The sequence below is a fragment of the Pimephales promelas genome, chromosome 8 (assembly GCF_988280905.1).
Source record: "Pimephales promelas chromosome 8, fPimPro1.hap1.1, whole genome shotgun sequence".
Lineage (NCBI taxonomy): Eukaryota > Metazoa > Chordata > Actinopteri > Cypriniformes > Leuciscidae > Pimephales > Pimephales promelas.
The window spans coordinates 36,132,235-36,150,354 of record NC_142776.1 but is presented as its reverse complement, the minus strand read 5'-3'; the positions used below and the strand labels follow the sequence as shown (position 1 = coordinate 36,150,354).

The 18,120-nt window shown below is 36.5% G+C and overlaps 1 protein-coding gene across 2 annotated transcripts in view; it reads left to right on the top strand.

Moving 5' to 3' along the window:
• Positions 1–18,120, top strand: part of cacna2d2a (calcium voltage-gated channel auxiliary subunit alpha2delta 2a) — a 228,055-nt gene that overhangs the window by 41,210 nt on the left and 168,725 nt on the right. For both annotated transcript variants that reach the window (XM_039692870.2, XM_039692869.2), the window contains exon 3: positions 10,409–10,525. In XM_039692870.2, the coding sequence (XP_039548804.2) occupies positions 10,409–10,525 (117 nt within the window). The remainder of the gene's footprint in view (positions 1–10,408; positions 10,526–18,120) is intronic.

Sequence of the window (18,120 nt, the reverse complement as noted above, 5' to 3'; positions counted from 1 at the left end):
TTTTTAATCATACACACTTTAATTTTAGCTAAACCCTGAGTAAAAGCCCCAAGGATACGGACTCTCAAACAGGAGCCAGAGACAGAGGGATGGAGATAGAAATTAATAACTGAAGGAAATGTAAGTGGTGTTTGCCTGTGCAAAACACTGCAGCGAGTGCTAGATGGCTGTGGGTGGCTGCTGGATATTGTGGCCAGTTGCTAAGGCATTTTAAGTGGTTGCTTGGGTGTTCTGGGAGGTTGCTATGTGGTTTCTAGGGTGTTGTTGGTGGTTTCTAGGGTGTTGTGATGATTGCACATTTTAAGCGGTTGCTTAGGTGTTCTGGGAGGTTGCTATGTGGTTTCTAGGGTGTTGTTGGTGGTTGCTAGGGTATTGTGATTATTGCCCAGTGTTGTGGCCAGTTGCTAAGGCATTTTAAGTGGTTAATTGGGTGTTCTGGGAGGTTGCTATGTGGTTTCTAGGGTGTTTTTTGGTGGTTGCTAGGGTATTGTGATGATTGCCCAGTGTTGTGGCCAGTTGCTAAGGCATTTTAAGTGGTTGCTTGGGTGTTCTGGGAGGTTGCTATGTGGTTTCTAGGGTGTTGTTGGTGGTTGCTAGGGTATTGTGATGATTGCTCAGTGTTGTGGCCAGTTGCTAAAGCATTTCAAGTGGTTGATTGGGTGTTCTGGGAGGTGGCTATGTGGTTTCTAGGGTGTTTTTTGTGGTTGCTAGGGTATTGTGATGATTGCTTAGTGTTCTGGCCAGTTGCTAAGGCATTTTAAGTGGTTACTTGGGTGTTCTGGGAGGTTGCTATGTGGTTTCTAGGGTGTTGTTGGTGGGGTGGTTGCTAGGGTATTGTGATGATTGCTCAGTGTAAGTCAAACAACAAAAACAACAACGTACATCTGACCTCTCAACATGACACATGGTTTGTGGTGCTATGCATGTTTTTTTAGTGCCAAAGTTGAATGCTTATGAGCTGGTTCAAATCTTTGAGCAATAGTAATAAAGATGATCAGCAAACATCAATAATGATAAAGTGACTCAACGGAGAGAGGATTAACCATTTGAAGTCATTAGTTTGTACTCATGTTGATGGACAGATGACGACCTTCATCAGCAGAGCAGGAAGTAGAGTGATTAGCATGATGAGCTCAAAACACACACACACACACACACACACACACACACACACACACCTCCTAGCTCTCAGTACAATCAGCTCACAAGGGGAGGCTTCGAGGTTTGAAGTCGTGAGAGTTTGTGTGTCAAACTCAATCAAAGACAGCCTGAAGTGTGTGTTTGTCTGTGTGTGTGTGTGTGTGAACTTATGTGTCACAGCTGGTTTCCTGTTTCCACCTTCTCTACATTAATTAGTTATCAGCTCTATCCAAGGAACGCAGAAGTAATTGGCAGATTACAGCACAATTTTCCTTAATTGCATCCTGTGTTGTGACATTGACTTAAGGCGCATAACTAACCCACCCGAACCTGAACCTCCATCAGCCCCTTGCCCTCCCGTTTACTGCATTGTATTAATATATAATGCTAAAACAATGCATAGAGGTGGATTTTTTTTTTTACATTTTTTTTTAGAGTTTAGCTCTGTTGCTCATTTTTGAAATCTCTTTTTTTTATGTGAATTTGTTTACTTTAATGAACATAATGCATTAAGATGTCAACTAGGGCTAGTCTAGTGGTTAATATGAACTGTTAACCAATTGTCAAATTGCTCTTGCTATTATAGAGTGGTATAAGGGCAAAAGAGATAGAGAAAAGGAAGTGATGCACAGACAGTCCCGTCCATCATCAAGTTAATAAAGATCTGACGTTTATATCTGTCTTAAAGACTGATACCATGAACAGACGAGGAGGTAGAGAGAGATAGAGGATCTTTATTTTCTCACTCTCCATCTTCTTTGTGTGCTATTTTACAGCCTGATGGTGTGTCCCTTTTAGTTCATGTTGTGTAAATGTCTGTCTGAAAACTAGATATGGCAACAACTAGATCAACTGTTTATTTGAGCTCTGCACAGCAGAGTTGGTAGTTAGTATCGGCACACTCATCTAATACACCATCTGCTCAAGCGGTCAATTTTCCTCATCAATAGTGACGTGAGCCAGTAGTTAATGTGGCATGCATCTTTCAGAGTTTGATTCAATCGGACACATTATTGCCGAAGCCGTTCTGATTTATTGTCGCCCCTGCTGGACAGTCCAGCTATAGCATGTTTGGTGATTATCCTCAGGCACTTTTAATTCCCAGGGACCGATTTATATTAAAACATTAGACACATTTTTTTTTTCATTATATGAAGGTCATAGTAAAAGTTTCTTCTATTTTTTTTTATCATGCCGTCATCTTTTATTTTTTGTTATTTTTCCAAATGCCTGTTATTGTGATTTTATCGTTTTACCCATTTTAGACTCACGTTCAATGTTTAAAATATGATAATCTATCATAACACTTTGAATTAAGGAAGTTTTGAAACTATGATGATTTAATTAAAGAAGAAAATATTTTACATAAAACAGAATACAGATACACACTGTAGAAAATATATTTTCAAGATTTGTTATCACAACATTTTTTCTTTTGTCAAATCAACTTAAATAATTAATTTAGTTCAGATAACTTACTATTTTGAGTTTCTGATGATATTAAATCAATCTCCTTCATTGTATTAACTCACTTTTTCCATTTCAATCATCTTTAAATTTTAAGGCAACCAGTTACTTAATTTTTTAAGTTAAACCAGCAATATTTTTTTTTTTACAGTGGAGAAGTTATAAGTTTCATATAATGCAAAAATGTGATTTAATTTTGGATGCATAAAATTATAGTGTTGCAACTTTAGCATGAGACAAGAGTCTGCCGTTTTATTAAAATGTCATTTGAATGGCATTGAAAAAATGTGAATGATATCACTGTTAAACATTGTGAAACTTTAAATAAACCACTTGTGGAAGAGTACGGAAAATGAATTAAGTTTATTTAGTCCTCCGTTTACATGAAGTTACATACAAACTGTGACCATAACATTCTGAAGCTTGTTAACTCACGATGATGTTGTACTGTTTAATATAGTTAAACTGCTGTATAAAATCCCTATTACCTGGCAGATATCACAGCATGGACACATCACATCTATTTTGAGTTATTCTGAGCATTCAGTTTTTAATTTCTCAATCTAATCGTTCATCAAACTTGCTGCGCCATTTCAGTTGATGTCACCAAGACCTCTTATTTTTGAGCTCATCTCCTGCACCTGTCCTAATAGACACACTTTGTACCATCAAATTGATTCCAGATAGATAAATCTCCTGTTGTTGAAGTAAAATGGTTTGAACAGCATTTTATGTTGACTTAAAGTAGAGCAATGAAGACACTGGCATTTATTTGTCGACGTAAAGCTCAGCCATGGCCGTCTTCTCACAACAAACCATCTCTCTTTCTCCACCTGCTCTTATCCTGCTTGATCTATAGACCTCCTTTTCTATTAGTCTGTTGTCTGCAGCCTCTGCGGGAGTAGTGCTCACGTTATGTATGTTTCTTGTCACTCAAGTCCCTTAGTCCTTTCTGTCTTGCCACATCTGTATCGAATCTCTCCGTTCCAATCTCTGGAGGCCATATCTTTTTCTTCCATTGACTGCTTCCTTTTAAAATCATCTGACTCAGAGTTTCTCTCCCTCTCTCTCTCTCTCTCTCTCTCTCTCTCGCTCTCGGTTTTATTGAACTGTTCCTTTGCCTGGCGGGATGCGTGCGCTGTCTGCTTGGCAGAGTCCACTAATATTCCTTAATGACGCAGCATCTGTCTCTGTCAACAGTCCGCCTTCATGGGCTGATAAGCGGAGACGTTTTTTCTCTCCAGTCGCGTTAAAAAAAGAAAACCTCAAACAAATCTTTTGACTGAGAAAAAAAATAACACAGAAGGTCAAATTGAATCTCTTTTGCTGCTTTGTCTCTCATGTTTAGAAAATGAAAGGGGAAAGTTAATCTGCTGGAGTGTAATCGCAACTACGGTCACTGATTTAAGTTTCATCATTTACACACATCCTGTGTGACTTACTTTACTTTCTATAGTAGAACACAAAATGAAACGGGATCAAATATCATTACTCAAATAGCAATATATATGATATTTGTGTGTGTATATTAGGGCTGTCAAATGATTAATCGCGATTAATCGCATCCAAAATAAAAGTTTGTGTTTACATGATATATGTGTGTATACTGTGTATAGTTATTTTGTATACAAATACACACACATGCATGTATTATTTGTGTGTATATACTGTTATATACAATTGATATTATGTATAAATATTTATATATAATTTTTTCTTAAATATATACATGTTTATATATAGAAAATAATTATACACAGTGCACCCACATATATTATGTCAACACAAATTTTTATTTTGGATGCGATTAATCATTTGACAGCCCTAAGATATATGCAACAACATATAGAGAAATAATTCTATAAATAAGAGTTGCTCGATTAATCATTCACAGATTGCAATCTCGATTCAAACACACACGCAATCTCATTCCTCACTTCCTGATAAACTGATGTTAAACATCACTAAGAAAAATGGATGATGCTGCATTAGGAGAAGTATGTAATAATAAGGCCTCAAAGGACTTAAAGAGGCCCAATCATGGATTTTTGAAAATGACTGTTCATGGGGTGTGGAATATAGCTCTAGGGGAATGAAAACATCCTGCAAAGATTTATATCTGAAAGTGCAGCGTATATAAAGTTATTGTCTTTCAAAAGTGAGAGTGGACTCTGAGTCTATGAAATGAATTGTTTTTGAAACGAGTCATTAGCTGTTACATCGTGACATAGAGAGCTCATTGGCCGCTCCCAACAACTGCGCGCGCAGACTTGAAGTGACGTCTAGAACACATTGAAATACTTCAGCTGAATCGCGTCATGTCGAGAAGACGCTGTGTTCTACATTGCAAAGACAGTTCAGCCACTTGTTTCCATTGTCCAGGGACGAGCATGTGAAGAATCAGTGGTCAGAGTTTATATTTGCAACGCCCGAACCTTGTGTTCTCAACATTTTAATGACGAATCATTTAAAATTCAAAAACATAAATGAATTCAAATGTAATTCGCAAGCTGGTTGTTCCTGAAGGAGGGCTCAGTATCCAGTGTATATGGATCAGGTTCGTCCTCCTTCGAATCACAATCTGTTAGTAATATGAATAATGTTTGCTGTTATGTTTTCTGTAGCATGCACAATATAGTTATATATTGTGTTGTGTGTGTTGTGTACACTCCGTGCAGCTTCTAAGCGGGGTAAAGTTAGTTTTGTTTTTGATATTCACCAGACATTCATTGAAAAATGGCAATTACCTTCTAAACGACTTAGCCAAATATGACTTCGCTCAATATAATAAGCACTGCCCCTCAAAAGCCACCGCAATGTGAGCTTGCTCTTGACGGAGACGCGAGTAAGGGACCGTGTGGAAAGTGCACTTTTTCTGACACGTTTGTTCAAACACTATATACAATTTTCAACACTTAACAAGCAATAATCCTGGTTATGGGCGTTCCGTTGCCGACAGTCTCTGCCTACGGTTTACCAATAACAACTGACTGGGTCATTTGACCAATCGCCGCAGATTCGCGTCACTCAAAGGAGGTGTTTGGGAAAATGAATCGTCGAACGAATCATTTGGGAGTCGTTGAGCAAATCAGCTAAAAATAAATGCATATTATGAGACAAATAAAGTGTTTTTAATCCTTGCATGCTCGTTAAACTGTTTTTGGGAACTCCTAAAACAAAAATAGGAACATTTCAAATGCTTTGATAGGGGCTCTTCTTTTCTTATCAGATAAAAATTTATCCGACTCAATTTAGCACATACATTTTTTTATACGCATTTTGCCTTTTCCATCCAGTGTTATTGTATGTGATATCCCAAAATGTGTATAAAAATAAGTGGATGATAACATAATGTTATATTGGAATTACTCAAGATGACTCTTTGATAGATGTTTTTTTTTATACATTTAAAGGAGTAGTTCACTTTAAAAAAAAATTTTTGCTGGTAATTTACTCACCCCCATGTCAATCAAGATATCCATGTCTTTCTTTCTTCAGTCGAAAAGAAATTAAGGTTTTTGATGAAAACATTCCAGCATTTTTCTCCAAATAATGGACTTCAATGGGAACCAAACGGTTCAAGGTCCAAAAGACAGTTTCAGTGCAAACTGCAAACTGTTCAAAGGGCTTTAAATGATTCCAGACGATGAATAAGGGTCTTATCAAGTGAAATGATCGCTCATTTACAAAATAAATAACAAAGTTTAAGTTTTATAAGCTCAAATGGTCGCCTTGCTCTGTTCTGAGATGCGCGTGACTCTCCTATTTGATGAACCAAATTGAACGAATCTTTTCCAGAGTCAACTCGTTCATTTCGTTTGAACGTCTGGAATCGTTTAAAGCCCTTTTGAACAGTTTGCAGTTTGTACTGAAACTGTCTTTTGGACCTTGAACTGTTTGGTTCCCATTGAAGTCCATTATATGGAGAAAAATCCTGGAATGTTTTCATCAAAAACCTTAATTTCTTTTTGACTGAAGTAAGAAAGACATGGACATCTTGGATGACATGGGGGTGAATAAATTATCAGCAAAAGTTTTTTTGAAAGTGAACTACTCCTTTAAGCCTCTGAAACTCTCTTCACAGCCCTATATACATTTTATTGATTTTAATAACTTGAATGTACTTGAAGTGCACACCAAGCAGCTTCTCTGATCATATTTTAGTTTTTTAGGTTTTTTTTTGCTGTATCTTCCCCATATTCTCTTTCTCTTGCACCATCTGTGTGTTTATACTAACACAGTCTCAGTTAGGCATTCTGGGACGAGTTCTTTTCTCTAACAAGCTCACTGTGTGTTCTGCTTCTGTCCTTCTATTGGAGATCACGGTAGTTGTGTTTGTTTGTTTAAGACTGTCATTATGTACTTATGTGTGTGTGATGTGTGACTGCCAGTGGGAGCATATTGGATTTGATAGGCTCTTGCTCGCTCTGGTTCAGTGGTGTGAGTGTGTTTGGCCCGGTTCATCTAGATCTCTTGGCCCGACCCAGACAGCAGACCCTCCTGCCTGCTGTTCCTCCTCCAACTCAACACACACACACAAATCCAAAATATAATAATTTCTCCATATTTTGACCTAATTTCTCTTCCTGAAAGTCCATGAGTCACTCCAGCATTTCACACTGACTTAACTGAATATACATTTTTACAGATTAAATTTAAACCTGTTTTGTTTATAATTATACTGCGTCACAATGAAAGCAGTTTAGCATATACGGTGATAGGAATACGTTTGGACACCCATGCTAAAGTTGCCTAAAAAGAGGAATAAAAAAATCATCTTTTGGAAATTGATCTTAATGCCTTAATTAAGAAAATGATGGGAAAAATCCAAACTTTGTCACCAATTTTTTGTGTGAATGAATATTGTATCATACATAAATAGATGTTCTTCCTTACATCACCACACACCCTTCACCATACCTAGAGATTGGCATGGTTTTATTTCAGGATGCATATTATCCTGGATCCATGAAATAACTGGCCTTGAAAAATAAAAATCTGCCTGACTCTATGGGATTTTAACATAGGGGTGTCCTGACTTATACACCTGTATTTTAAGGAAGAACATTTATTTCATTCACAAAGAAAATTGGTGTCCTTACAGGTTGGATTTTTCCTCCTTTTTCTAATTAAGGCATTAAGATCCATTTCCAAACGATGATTTTTTTATTCCTCTTTTTAGGCAACTTTAACATGGGTGTCCAAACTTATTCACATCACTGTATCTACAGTAAATATCATTTATATTGTACATAATATGGCCAGTAAAAATTAGGGCTGTCAAACAATCAAATTAAAAGTTTGTGTTTACATATTATATGTGGGTGGCTGCACTGTGTATAATTATTTTATATATATAAATACACACACATGCTTGTATATATTTAAGAAATATTTTCATGTATATACTGTATATAGATTTATATTATATATAAATAATATTTTTTTCTTAGATATACATGCATGTGTGTGTATTTATAAACTAATTATACACAGTGCACCCACATGTATTATGTAAACACAAACTTTTATTTTGGATGCGATTAATCGCGATTAATCCTTTGACAGCCCTAGAAAAAATCTCCTAAATTATAATGAGAATGATTATTATGATTATTGATCGGTTCAATCTGCTTTGCATTACCTTATAAATAAATGTCAATATTATATAAACATACCGTAATTTCAATTATTGCATCATGTGTTTAAAATTGACATGTATAAGTAAACATTAATGTTTAATTTTGGATATATGTGGATCTTGGATCGTATAAATCAAAAACAACATGTTATATAAGTCACAAGTATTATTTTTTTAAATACAATATTTTATAATAATAAATATAATATTTGCGATTTTTTTTTTGTTGGATTATATATATTATTGGATAAATGTATATTATTTTCTGGCATTTAGAAGACAGCAGTTGTGTTCAGACTTAAATGCATGGTCTATATTAGTCTTCATCACATGTTTGCAGAAAAAAACATATGAACATCTTGATTTTTTTTTTTCCTTTTGATTACTGACTTTAAATAGGAACTGTTCTTGTTTTATGAAATCAGTATCTTTCATAACTGTGTGACTTTTTAAGGGCTCTATAATTGTATTCCAAAAATATCAAGTATCACAGTTTTAAAAGTAGGTTACGCTAATCTCCCTCTCTCTCTAGTCGATGCAATGGTTTCTTGCAGCCGCCAAATTCTGTCCCAATTCACGGAAGTTGACGTAATGCAGCGCTTGTGGTTTAGCCATTATCTGGTAACAGGGGAACATACAGCGAGGCCACAGCCCTTACTAAATGCTCTGCCTGCTGTATGAGTGTGTGTAAACTGACCCCTCTTTCTAGGGAGATCGCTATTGGCTTTTTGCCTAGTCCTCAGTTTGACATAGATGGATTTGTGGGTAATGGAGTCCCTGGGGTGGAGGGGATAAGTGGGCATCCCAGGGGCTCAGATTACTGTGTGTGCTGAGTCAGGTTGTAGGACCAGACCTGCTGTGTAAATCACTGGGAAAACCGCTGACATTAGGAACGCTGCTGACACATAACCGGACTCTTTTTCGCTTAGTTTAATTGAATTCAATTTATGGTGATTGTTTTTCAAATGTACTGTTTGGATACATGTGTATGCAGTGCTTTGTTTACATTTTCTTGCTGCGTGGTTATGAAGTCCATTCAAGAGTCAAGTCTGGTCTTTGTTATCTTTGAAGATTGTATACAACATAGTATAAATTATTTGTGGAATATTTTTGTATTATAATGGAACATTTTAAATATATATACAATAACTGGAGGATGAGTAATTCCATTGCAAATATGTTCATTTTGTTTTAGTTAAAATATATATATATATATATATATATTTTGTTTACGCATACATGCTTTATTAGTGCTTGATGTATATGCTACTGTGCTGCCTATATTGGCCAGGACAAAATATTTTTAATCTTAAAGAGATTTTTAAGTGAATAAAATATAAATATAAATATAAATGATAATATAATATAATGTACAAAAATGTATACTATTAAATAGCTATTTAATTCAATCAATAAAACATTTATGAATATTTAATATAGATTCTTATATATTAATATGTATGTATAATATGAAATAATATGTTTTCAATATTAAAATATTCAATAAAATCAATATTTTTACTTGACAATTAAACTTACTAGAACATTTAATTAAGATAGGACTACTTAAATTAATTGACAATTTAGGTAAAACGGGCCACTTTATGTCATTTAGATGAATGGGAAAAATGAATTCTGAAACAGAATGAATTTAATGAGTATGTCTACACGAACAATGAGTTTGTCTTGGTGAAATAAGCTCAACCACAAAAACTAAAGATATACATATGGATTAGAGCATTAAAAGGGAATATAATACAATAAAAAAGCCATAAAATATATATAATACAATACAGTAATAAAATAAATAGAAAATAAATCATAGACCGAATTACATGTATACAGATATGCTATACAGATGTGCAGTTGTTATGTGCAAAATAGAAGTGTAGTATGTGCAAATGAAAAGTGTAATAAATGTAAATTTGTAAATAATAAGTTTATAAAATATTTTTTTATTAAACTATAGTCACATTATATGAACAATGAAGAGACCGTGTCATGTGTAAGATTGACTGTATTGTGTTATTATTACATTTATATATATTGAATTTTATATGTAAAATTTAAAATATAATTGTTTTGAGGTGCATTGTTTTATGTAATTGATCACAAAGGAAATCATTGTGTGCCTGACCTTTGACCTTTGCCCTCCCACAGATTTATAATGAGAAGAAAAGCCAGTTTAACGTGGAGCGAAACACACCCAAACAGCTGGTGGAGAAGGTGGCCGAAGACATCGCCAATCTGCTGAAGAGAAAACGTAAAGCTCTGGAGGTGAGCAGAACTAATCCTTCTCTCCCAGCAGGATGTCGAGCCGGTGATAATCGTGGTGTAAAACTCATATCTGTTACATTAAAGAGGGGAATCGATCCACTGTCTCTTTTAATCCGAAAAAAAATTGGATTTCTAAGAAAATATTATCAATGCCCACTGTTCTCTATTAGCCTGCTTAACTAAGCAGGTAATGAGTTTGTCTTCCTCCAATCTGCTCCCTCTTCAAATCCACAGGACATCCACACAGCCAAACATTAGATGCTCAGAGAGTTTAAGATGAATGGAGCAACACGTTTACTCATTCCCCATGTTATTTTGCACATATGCAAAAAAAGTGCTTTTTCATTGCTTTGGTTTGAGTCTTTTAGAGGCTGATTGAAGGATGTGCAATATGGAGGCACATTGTGACAATTGCAGCTGAAAAATTTGTGTTTATTAAGCTTCAGAAATGAGTCATGTGTTTGGTAAGTAAAGTACTTTTGACTAAAAGTAGCATATGAACACTGCCTGAGGTCTTTCACTGGGAGACGCTCAGAATTTCTTATCATAAATTGGCATTCGAGCAAGATTAGCTGAGATTCTCGAATGTGAGTCATGCCGTGCAGACGCACGAGATACTCGAGAGGACTGTTCCAAACTAGTGTGCTTCCTCGCTCTCTACTCCCTATCCAGACAGTGACCTTCTGAGGCATCAGAACTGCACAAATGCCAGCAGCCATATCACCCTGTAGCCCAAGACTTGTTGCCCACTGAAGCTAAGCAGGACTGAGCCTGGTTAGTTCCTGGATGGGAGACTTCTGAGAAAACCCAAACGGTCTGTGTGGGTACTTACGCCCCAGAATAGTGATCGGGACTCTATAATACTGTCAAAGAGCACCGGATGAGATGTTCCTGACTTTCTGTGGTCATTAAAAAACCCAGGATGTCTTTTGAAAAAGAGTATGGGTGTAACTCTGGTGTCCTGGCCAAATTTGCCCCATTGGCCTCTGTCCATCATGGCCTCCTAATCATCCTCATATACCGATTGGCTTCATCACCGTCTCCTCTACATTTACAGTTATTCATTTAGCTGACAACTTACAATTGCTATATATGTCAGAGGTCGCACGCCTCTGGAGCAACTAGGGGTTAAGTGTCTTGCTCATTGGTGTCTCACAGTGGATTCGAACCCGGGTCTCTCACACCAAAGGCATGTGTCTTATCCACTGCGCCATTCCAAAGGAGCCGCCATTGTAGCAGAACTTCACCTGCTGTTGGCATCCCATTGACTCCCATTCATTTTGGCGTCACTTTGACAGCGAATAACTTTACATCTGAGGCGTCCAAAGACTTCATTTGTCCATTATTTATTTCTAAAGAAACACGACAATGTATAAAATGCTCCGTTACTTTGTATCTTACCTTACGGCCCCGTAGAAGGCGTTTTTGTAAAAATAGGCTAAAGATTACGTCATAACCATGGGACTTTCTGTCGCACAATAGAGACATTACCGTATATACTGGAGGAGAAGCTCACAGGCAATCTTTTACTGTCTACAAGGCAATTGGGGGGACTTGAAGGCACAATGTCAAGGTAGAAGCCCAGAAATAGAGAGTACATAAAAGCAACGGGACAAAATATTTCAACGTTTTTGAGGAATTAGGTGATGCAGATTTGACTTGGCACAGCTACTAAGATTTAGACTGTCGTCATGCTCAGTTTAAGCCTGCGCAGTCACTCAGACATCAGACAGGAAGTGCAAAAATCGGGCTTCAGTCTTCTCCGTTGAAATCAATGGGGTCGCTGTGTCCATTTCTTTTACTGTCTATGCGCCATCCTCTCCACCAGTAAGCTGGTGTCTGGTGGGTGTTCTAGTGCAACATGGCTGCCGTCACACATTGGTGGTGGTCGAGGAGATCCCCCTTCCATGTAAAGCGCTTTGAGTACCCAGAAAAGCACTATATAAATGTAACAAATTATTATTATAAATGCTCTTTTGATGGCACCAGTGCTTTAAAGCTACACTGTGTGATTTTTACCCCCATCTAGTGGTGAAAAGGTATATGACCATCCAGTGAATATTAGTTTCTGTTCCTGTCAATTCTGATTTCGTTTTAACTCCTACGGTGGCCAATGTAGTCCAAGATTAACATGGCTTTCAGTTCGACCTCGAACGCGAAAGGCGAAGCTTGAATTAACGGGTATGTCCCTCTTTGGCTAATGTACTTTCAAGATGGAGGGGCAACATGCCAACCGACATTGGAAACCCTTACCCGTATGTGTTTTCAATGGCATATTATACACTCATGAGAATACTTTATTACTTGAACGAAGTAAATGAAGAGTTCAGATGCAAAAGCCTCTAAGTGCCATTTGAAATTTTCTTCTAAAATGATCATTTTGATCAAGCTTGTTTATTTAAGTTCAGTGATTTCACTTAAATGACAATGATGATTACCTATTAATTGTTATTTAAGTGAAATTACTGAACTAAAATATACAAGTTTGATAAAAAATCATCATTAAAGAAGAAAATTTCAAATGGCATTTAGAGGCTTTTGCATCTGAACTCTTCAAATATACATTAATGAGCACATATATTTTTGAAAGAACTAAGTGTTTTTAGCTAAGAATAAACTAAAAGAGTTACACAGTGTAGCTTTAAAGCAGATTTTTACCACTATAAACAATAAAAAAAAAAATTCTGGCTTATCCCTACCATCCCTACCTACCGAAAAGTCATTTGTTTACAATGTTGCAATGCATCGAATTGGAATTCTGTTTAGACAACACATCATTTTGGAATTATTACAATGCATTCTGTGCAATTGGCTTTTATTTGAAAGATGCAAGTGATGCTGATTTAAATTTGTGCTCAAATGAGACGTGTGACCGAACAGCTAAAGATAGGGCCCGCTGCTAACGGGGCCAGCAATATGCTGACGACTAGACCGAACCATCACCCAAAGCCCAGCAGACTCCTGACAACTGAGAGAAAGAGAGAGAGAGCGAGAGAAAATGGGCCTGGAATGAGAACGGCCCTTCAGGCGTCAGGAAATGCGTGGAAATGAAGTTCTGAAATCATTGATTTGAAAATGAGCTGCAGACGGGAGAAATCGAGAGGAAAGAGTGAGCGATGTAGGACGTAGGATGTAGAACAAGGTAAATCAAGAAAGGAATGAGGAGACGTCTTGTAATCTCATGATAAAACATTGGAGGGGATGAGTTTTGACGTTGTGTAATAAAAGCACCAAGATGGATCATATTAAATCTTGTATTGTGATTTATGGCCGTTTGCACAATTGAATCAGTGTTTGAATGTCAATAAATTAGCTGAAATCTCATGAAAAAATAGTTAAAAACGCGCATAGACAGAATTTGGGAAAGCCATAGTTAAAATCTTAAGCCATTATTCAAAACTTTATCGCCAGGATTAGTAGTACTAGTATTAAATTTGGTATTATACAGTAATTTAAAGGGGTCATGGCATGAGAAATTAAATTTACCTTGATCTTTTGACCTTTAAAACATCCTGCTAGAGTAATAGATTAGAACATCCTCCTTATTATAAACAAAGCATTTATTTAATCGAGCTCCAAAAATGCAATCTGTGGTGTCAAACTTTTGCGTATGACCAAGACTTATGAATAGTTTTACATCATCGCAGCGACCATAGGCCCCGCCCACTGGCATTCAGCTGCTTAATGGCTGACTTTTGCCTACACTGGATCAAAAGCCATTATAATCACTGACGCTGTCTACACTGGATACAGATGCACGTTCAGTTTCTGACATACTTGCACTTGAGTCTGTCGACAACAGGACAAATAGAAGAGGGAAATAACATTCACATTGACGCGTCCATGTTAAACAGCATGTTTGCGTCTCTCTACAGACTTCACAAGGATCTCAGCGTCTGAAACAAGTGGATGGTTTATTTTAATGGATCTCATCTGAGGATTACATGTTTGTTCAGAAATTTTGACCACAGATTGTTTTGTAAACGAGGTACAGTGTAATGGTACATTTCACAAAAAAACTTGCTATTGCATCCATTTAAAATATCATTTACAGACAACGCATTATAAAACTTGCGCTTTTATGATACAGCTGCGTTATATCTGATTGTATCTGTCATACTATTTCCACATAGATGTTTGTTTTTGTTGTGCTAAAATGATTTTAAAAATCCATGTCATGACCCCTTTAAAAACGTGCATAGATTCGAAAGAACTGGGGAAAGCCATTGATGAAAATTGCAACCCAAAATTAAGTCTGTGATACTTTTTAAGTAGTTATTTTTCTATGGTATTGAAATTAGAAATTAGGACCGTTCTACAGATTTTAAACAACATTAATTTAGCTGTATCAAGCACAGAAACTGGTCCACACCTACATAGACCTGTTTATTCACACCTGCTTCTTTAGGTCACCGCTAAATTATAGACCCTGCGCCCCAATTCACACACTCTCTGTCCCAAATAATATCTGAGATTCACATTAGTGTGTCCCAAATCATAGTCTGTTCAAAGTAGTTCACCAAAGCTGCCAGGAGGATGGCATTTTTTCGATTGGTTTTTATCCAGGAGCAGAAAATCAAGCAGATGTAAATTATTCATAAAAAGGATTCTTACATACATTTTCACACTGAATTGATTATATACATAATCAATGTCTGTGTAAATTATTCGTAAAAAAAATTCTCTTTGAATTGAGTACACTGCAAATTTCTTTGTAAATCCCAATCATTTCTATTTAAACCATGCGTTTAATACATGCACAACAAATAGATTTCTGTGTAAATTGTTTGTATAACAGTTCATTTATAAATGTTCTCTTTGATTTGCTTACCGGGTCTCTCACACCAAAGGCACCACCCCATACGTACTGTACATAATGAAATATCTGTGGTACAATCATTCTTTGTATGGACTAGCGCATCGAATTATGTGCATAAAATGAATAGTTCTTGAAAGCATGCTTTAGTCAATATTGCTGCATTGATTTGATTATATGCATAACATATTTCTGTGTAACTGGTTTGTCGCTTTGAATTAGCTTGAATTGGCTGAATTTGAATCGTTTGTAGCAAAATCATTCTTATGTAACCACATAGATTCATGTGTATAATGAATTTGATTTAAAATCATTTATATGTAAACAGTTATGTGCAAATTGTTGCATTTAATTAACAAATTCCGACGGAAACCGTTCGTGAAACATAAATTGTTTCATGAATGAGATCCCTCTCTGTTGTTTCACTCTAGAGGATTGATGTGCATTTGGGTCAGCCATGTTGTCCTGAAACGTGTCATTTCCTGTCTGGTAGTTTAGCAGACGCATATAGCATTTTAATGATCTGAGACCGATTCCTCGTGAGTGGCTGATGTAGCACTGCTCTCGGAGAGATCGTTCTCCTCTGGGACGGTCGGACTGCTTCTCCTCGCGTTTGTGTGTTAGTGTCCCGCCATGTATTTTTAGAAGCTCTTAAAACTTTATTACTGTGGCCGTGGTACGTGTGAGTGACAGATGTCAAGGCCGGGCTTGGGAAGCTGTCGTGTAAAAGAACAGTGTTGCAGCTGAGCTGAGCGTTGTCTCTCTCTCTCTCTTTCACTCTTTTATGGATTGCTTTTTGTGCTCCCCAAACCAGCTGATACTGCAGAACAGAACCTGCCAATCAAACTCCGAGCACATTGCCTCACTTACGCTGCGTCCCTTACGGGTGTGTGCGGCAGTGATGTCGTATTCTCCTCATGGGAGAAACTTCTGCAAGAATGACATCTTACAGACTAGTAAGCACCATTTCCAAAGGCTAGTGGTGTGTGTGTGTGTGTGCACATACTGTATGATAATCAGATTTTGTATGAATGACCCTGATTTGGACTATTATGACAAACTGGACTGTATTGACTGGACGTTGCGCAGATGTATGGAGCTAGGATTGTGTAGAAATAAAAGATAAAGAGAAAATAACAAATCTGAGAGAAAAAAAGTTTCACACTGATGGCAAAAAAGCATTTTATGAGAAAAAAAATATATATTTGAGAGAAAAAGTTTTCATACCAATAGCAAAAAATAATATTTGAGACGAAAAAAGTTTTTTCTCATAGAACATAAAAAATATAAATTAGATTTTTTTCTAAATTATTTCTGAGAAAAAAAAAAATCTCTCTTAAAATACTTAAATATATTTTTTTGCTATAAAAAAGAATTCAGTTCAACTCCCAATACGAGACTATGCTCACCCGACAGGCCAATAGGAACGTGGCCCCGCCCATATCACAATTTTCACAGTGTAAGCTAAATCCTGACTCGAGAGCAAGAAATTGCATCGAGAGCAAAGAAAAGCGTTTTGAAAAACACTTTTTATTTTGAGAAAGTTATCACACTGATAGCAAAAAATATATATTTAAGATTTTTTTCAAAGTATTTTGAGAGAGATTTTTTTTTCTCAGAAATAATAAAAAAAATTCTAATTTATATTTTTTATGTTCTATGAGAAAACACTTTCTTTCCAAAAATGTTTAGTCTCAAATAATATTAATTTTTGCGTATGACTACCTCCAGAATTTTTCTCAAATTAATTATTTTTTTCACTCAAATATTTTATTTTTTCTCTAAATTTTTTTTCTCTCATGAAATGCTTTTTTGGTATTAGTGTGATAACTTTTTCTCGCAAACATTTTTTTTCTCTCTCAGATCATTTTTTTTTTGCATGTAATAAAGACCCAATCCTAGCTCCAAACAGATGCAGAATGTGACCGAGTGAATTATACTGAATTTTGCGTCGTATACACTGTGTAAGTCAGTATGACATTGTCTATTCAGACACAGAGAGGAAGCAGGGTGGTTGTAGCGTCTCCAAATGTACAGCGTATACACACTTCATCACATCGCAATTTGTTCTTTGGACTGTGGTACCCTGGTTTGCTCTCCTCTGCCCATGTTTAATTGGCCGGGCCCCCAGATCTTTGTACGTGCTAAATTTAGTCCCGAGCTCTCTGTCGGCCCTAAAAATAAACAATCAATTAATTACTCCTGCTGTTTCACTAATGAGAGGACGGTTTTGATCAGCCTCATAAGCCAGAGAATACGCAGGAAGGCAACACAGCGCTTTTGTGTTTCTGTAGGGGCACATTAACAGGGAGGGTGTACACTTTATATTAACTTTTCTTAATTAAGCTCACAAACATTACATTTTAGAAAATAAGTACTCCAGACTTTAAAACCTGATGAGGCACAAAATAGTATGGGTATATCAGTGCTGTTTTGGACTTTCTGTGACTCAAAAACTGATGTGAAGCACCTTGTTGAGACTGAAGTTGTCAGCTAAGAAATAGTAAATCGAACTTTGTAGGTTTTATTTATGTTTATTTTATATTTTATGTTAAATTCTCTTTTTAGCTCCAAATTGGGAATCTATGTAAATAAAGCTATAAAACAGTGCATTTAATTATCTAGCAGTGTTGTAGTCGAGACCACCTCACTCGAGTCCGAGTCGACACCGAGACCAGAGAGAGTCGAGTCCGAGTCAAGACCGAGTCCATAGAGAGTCGAGTCCGAGTCGAGTCCGAGACCAGAGACGGTCGAGTCCGAGTCGAGACCGAGACCAGTG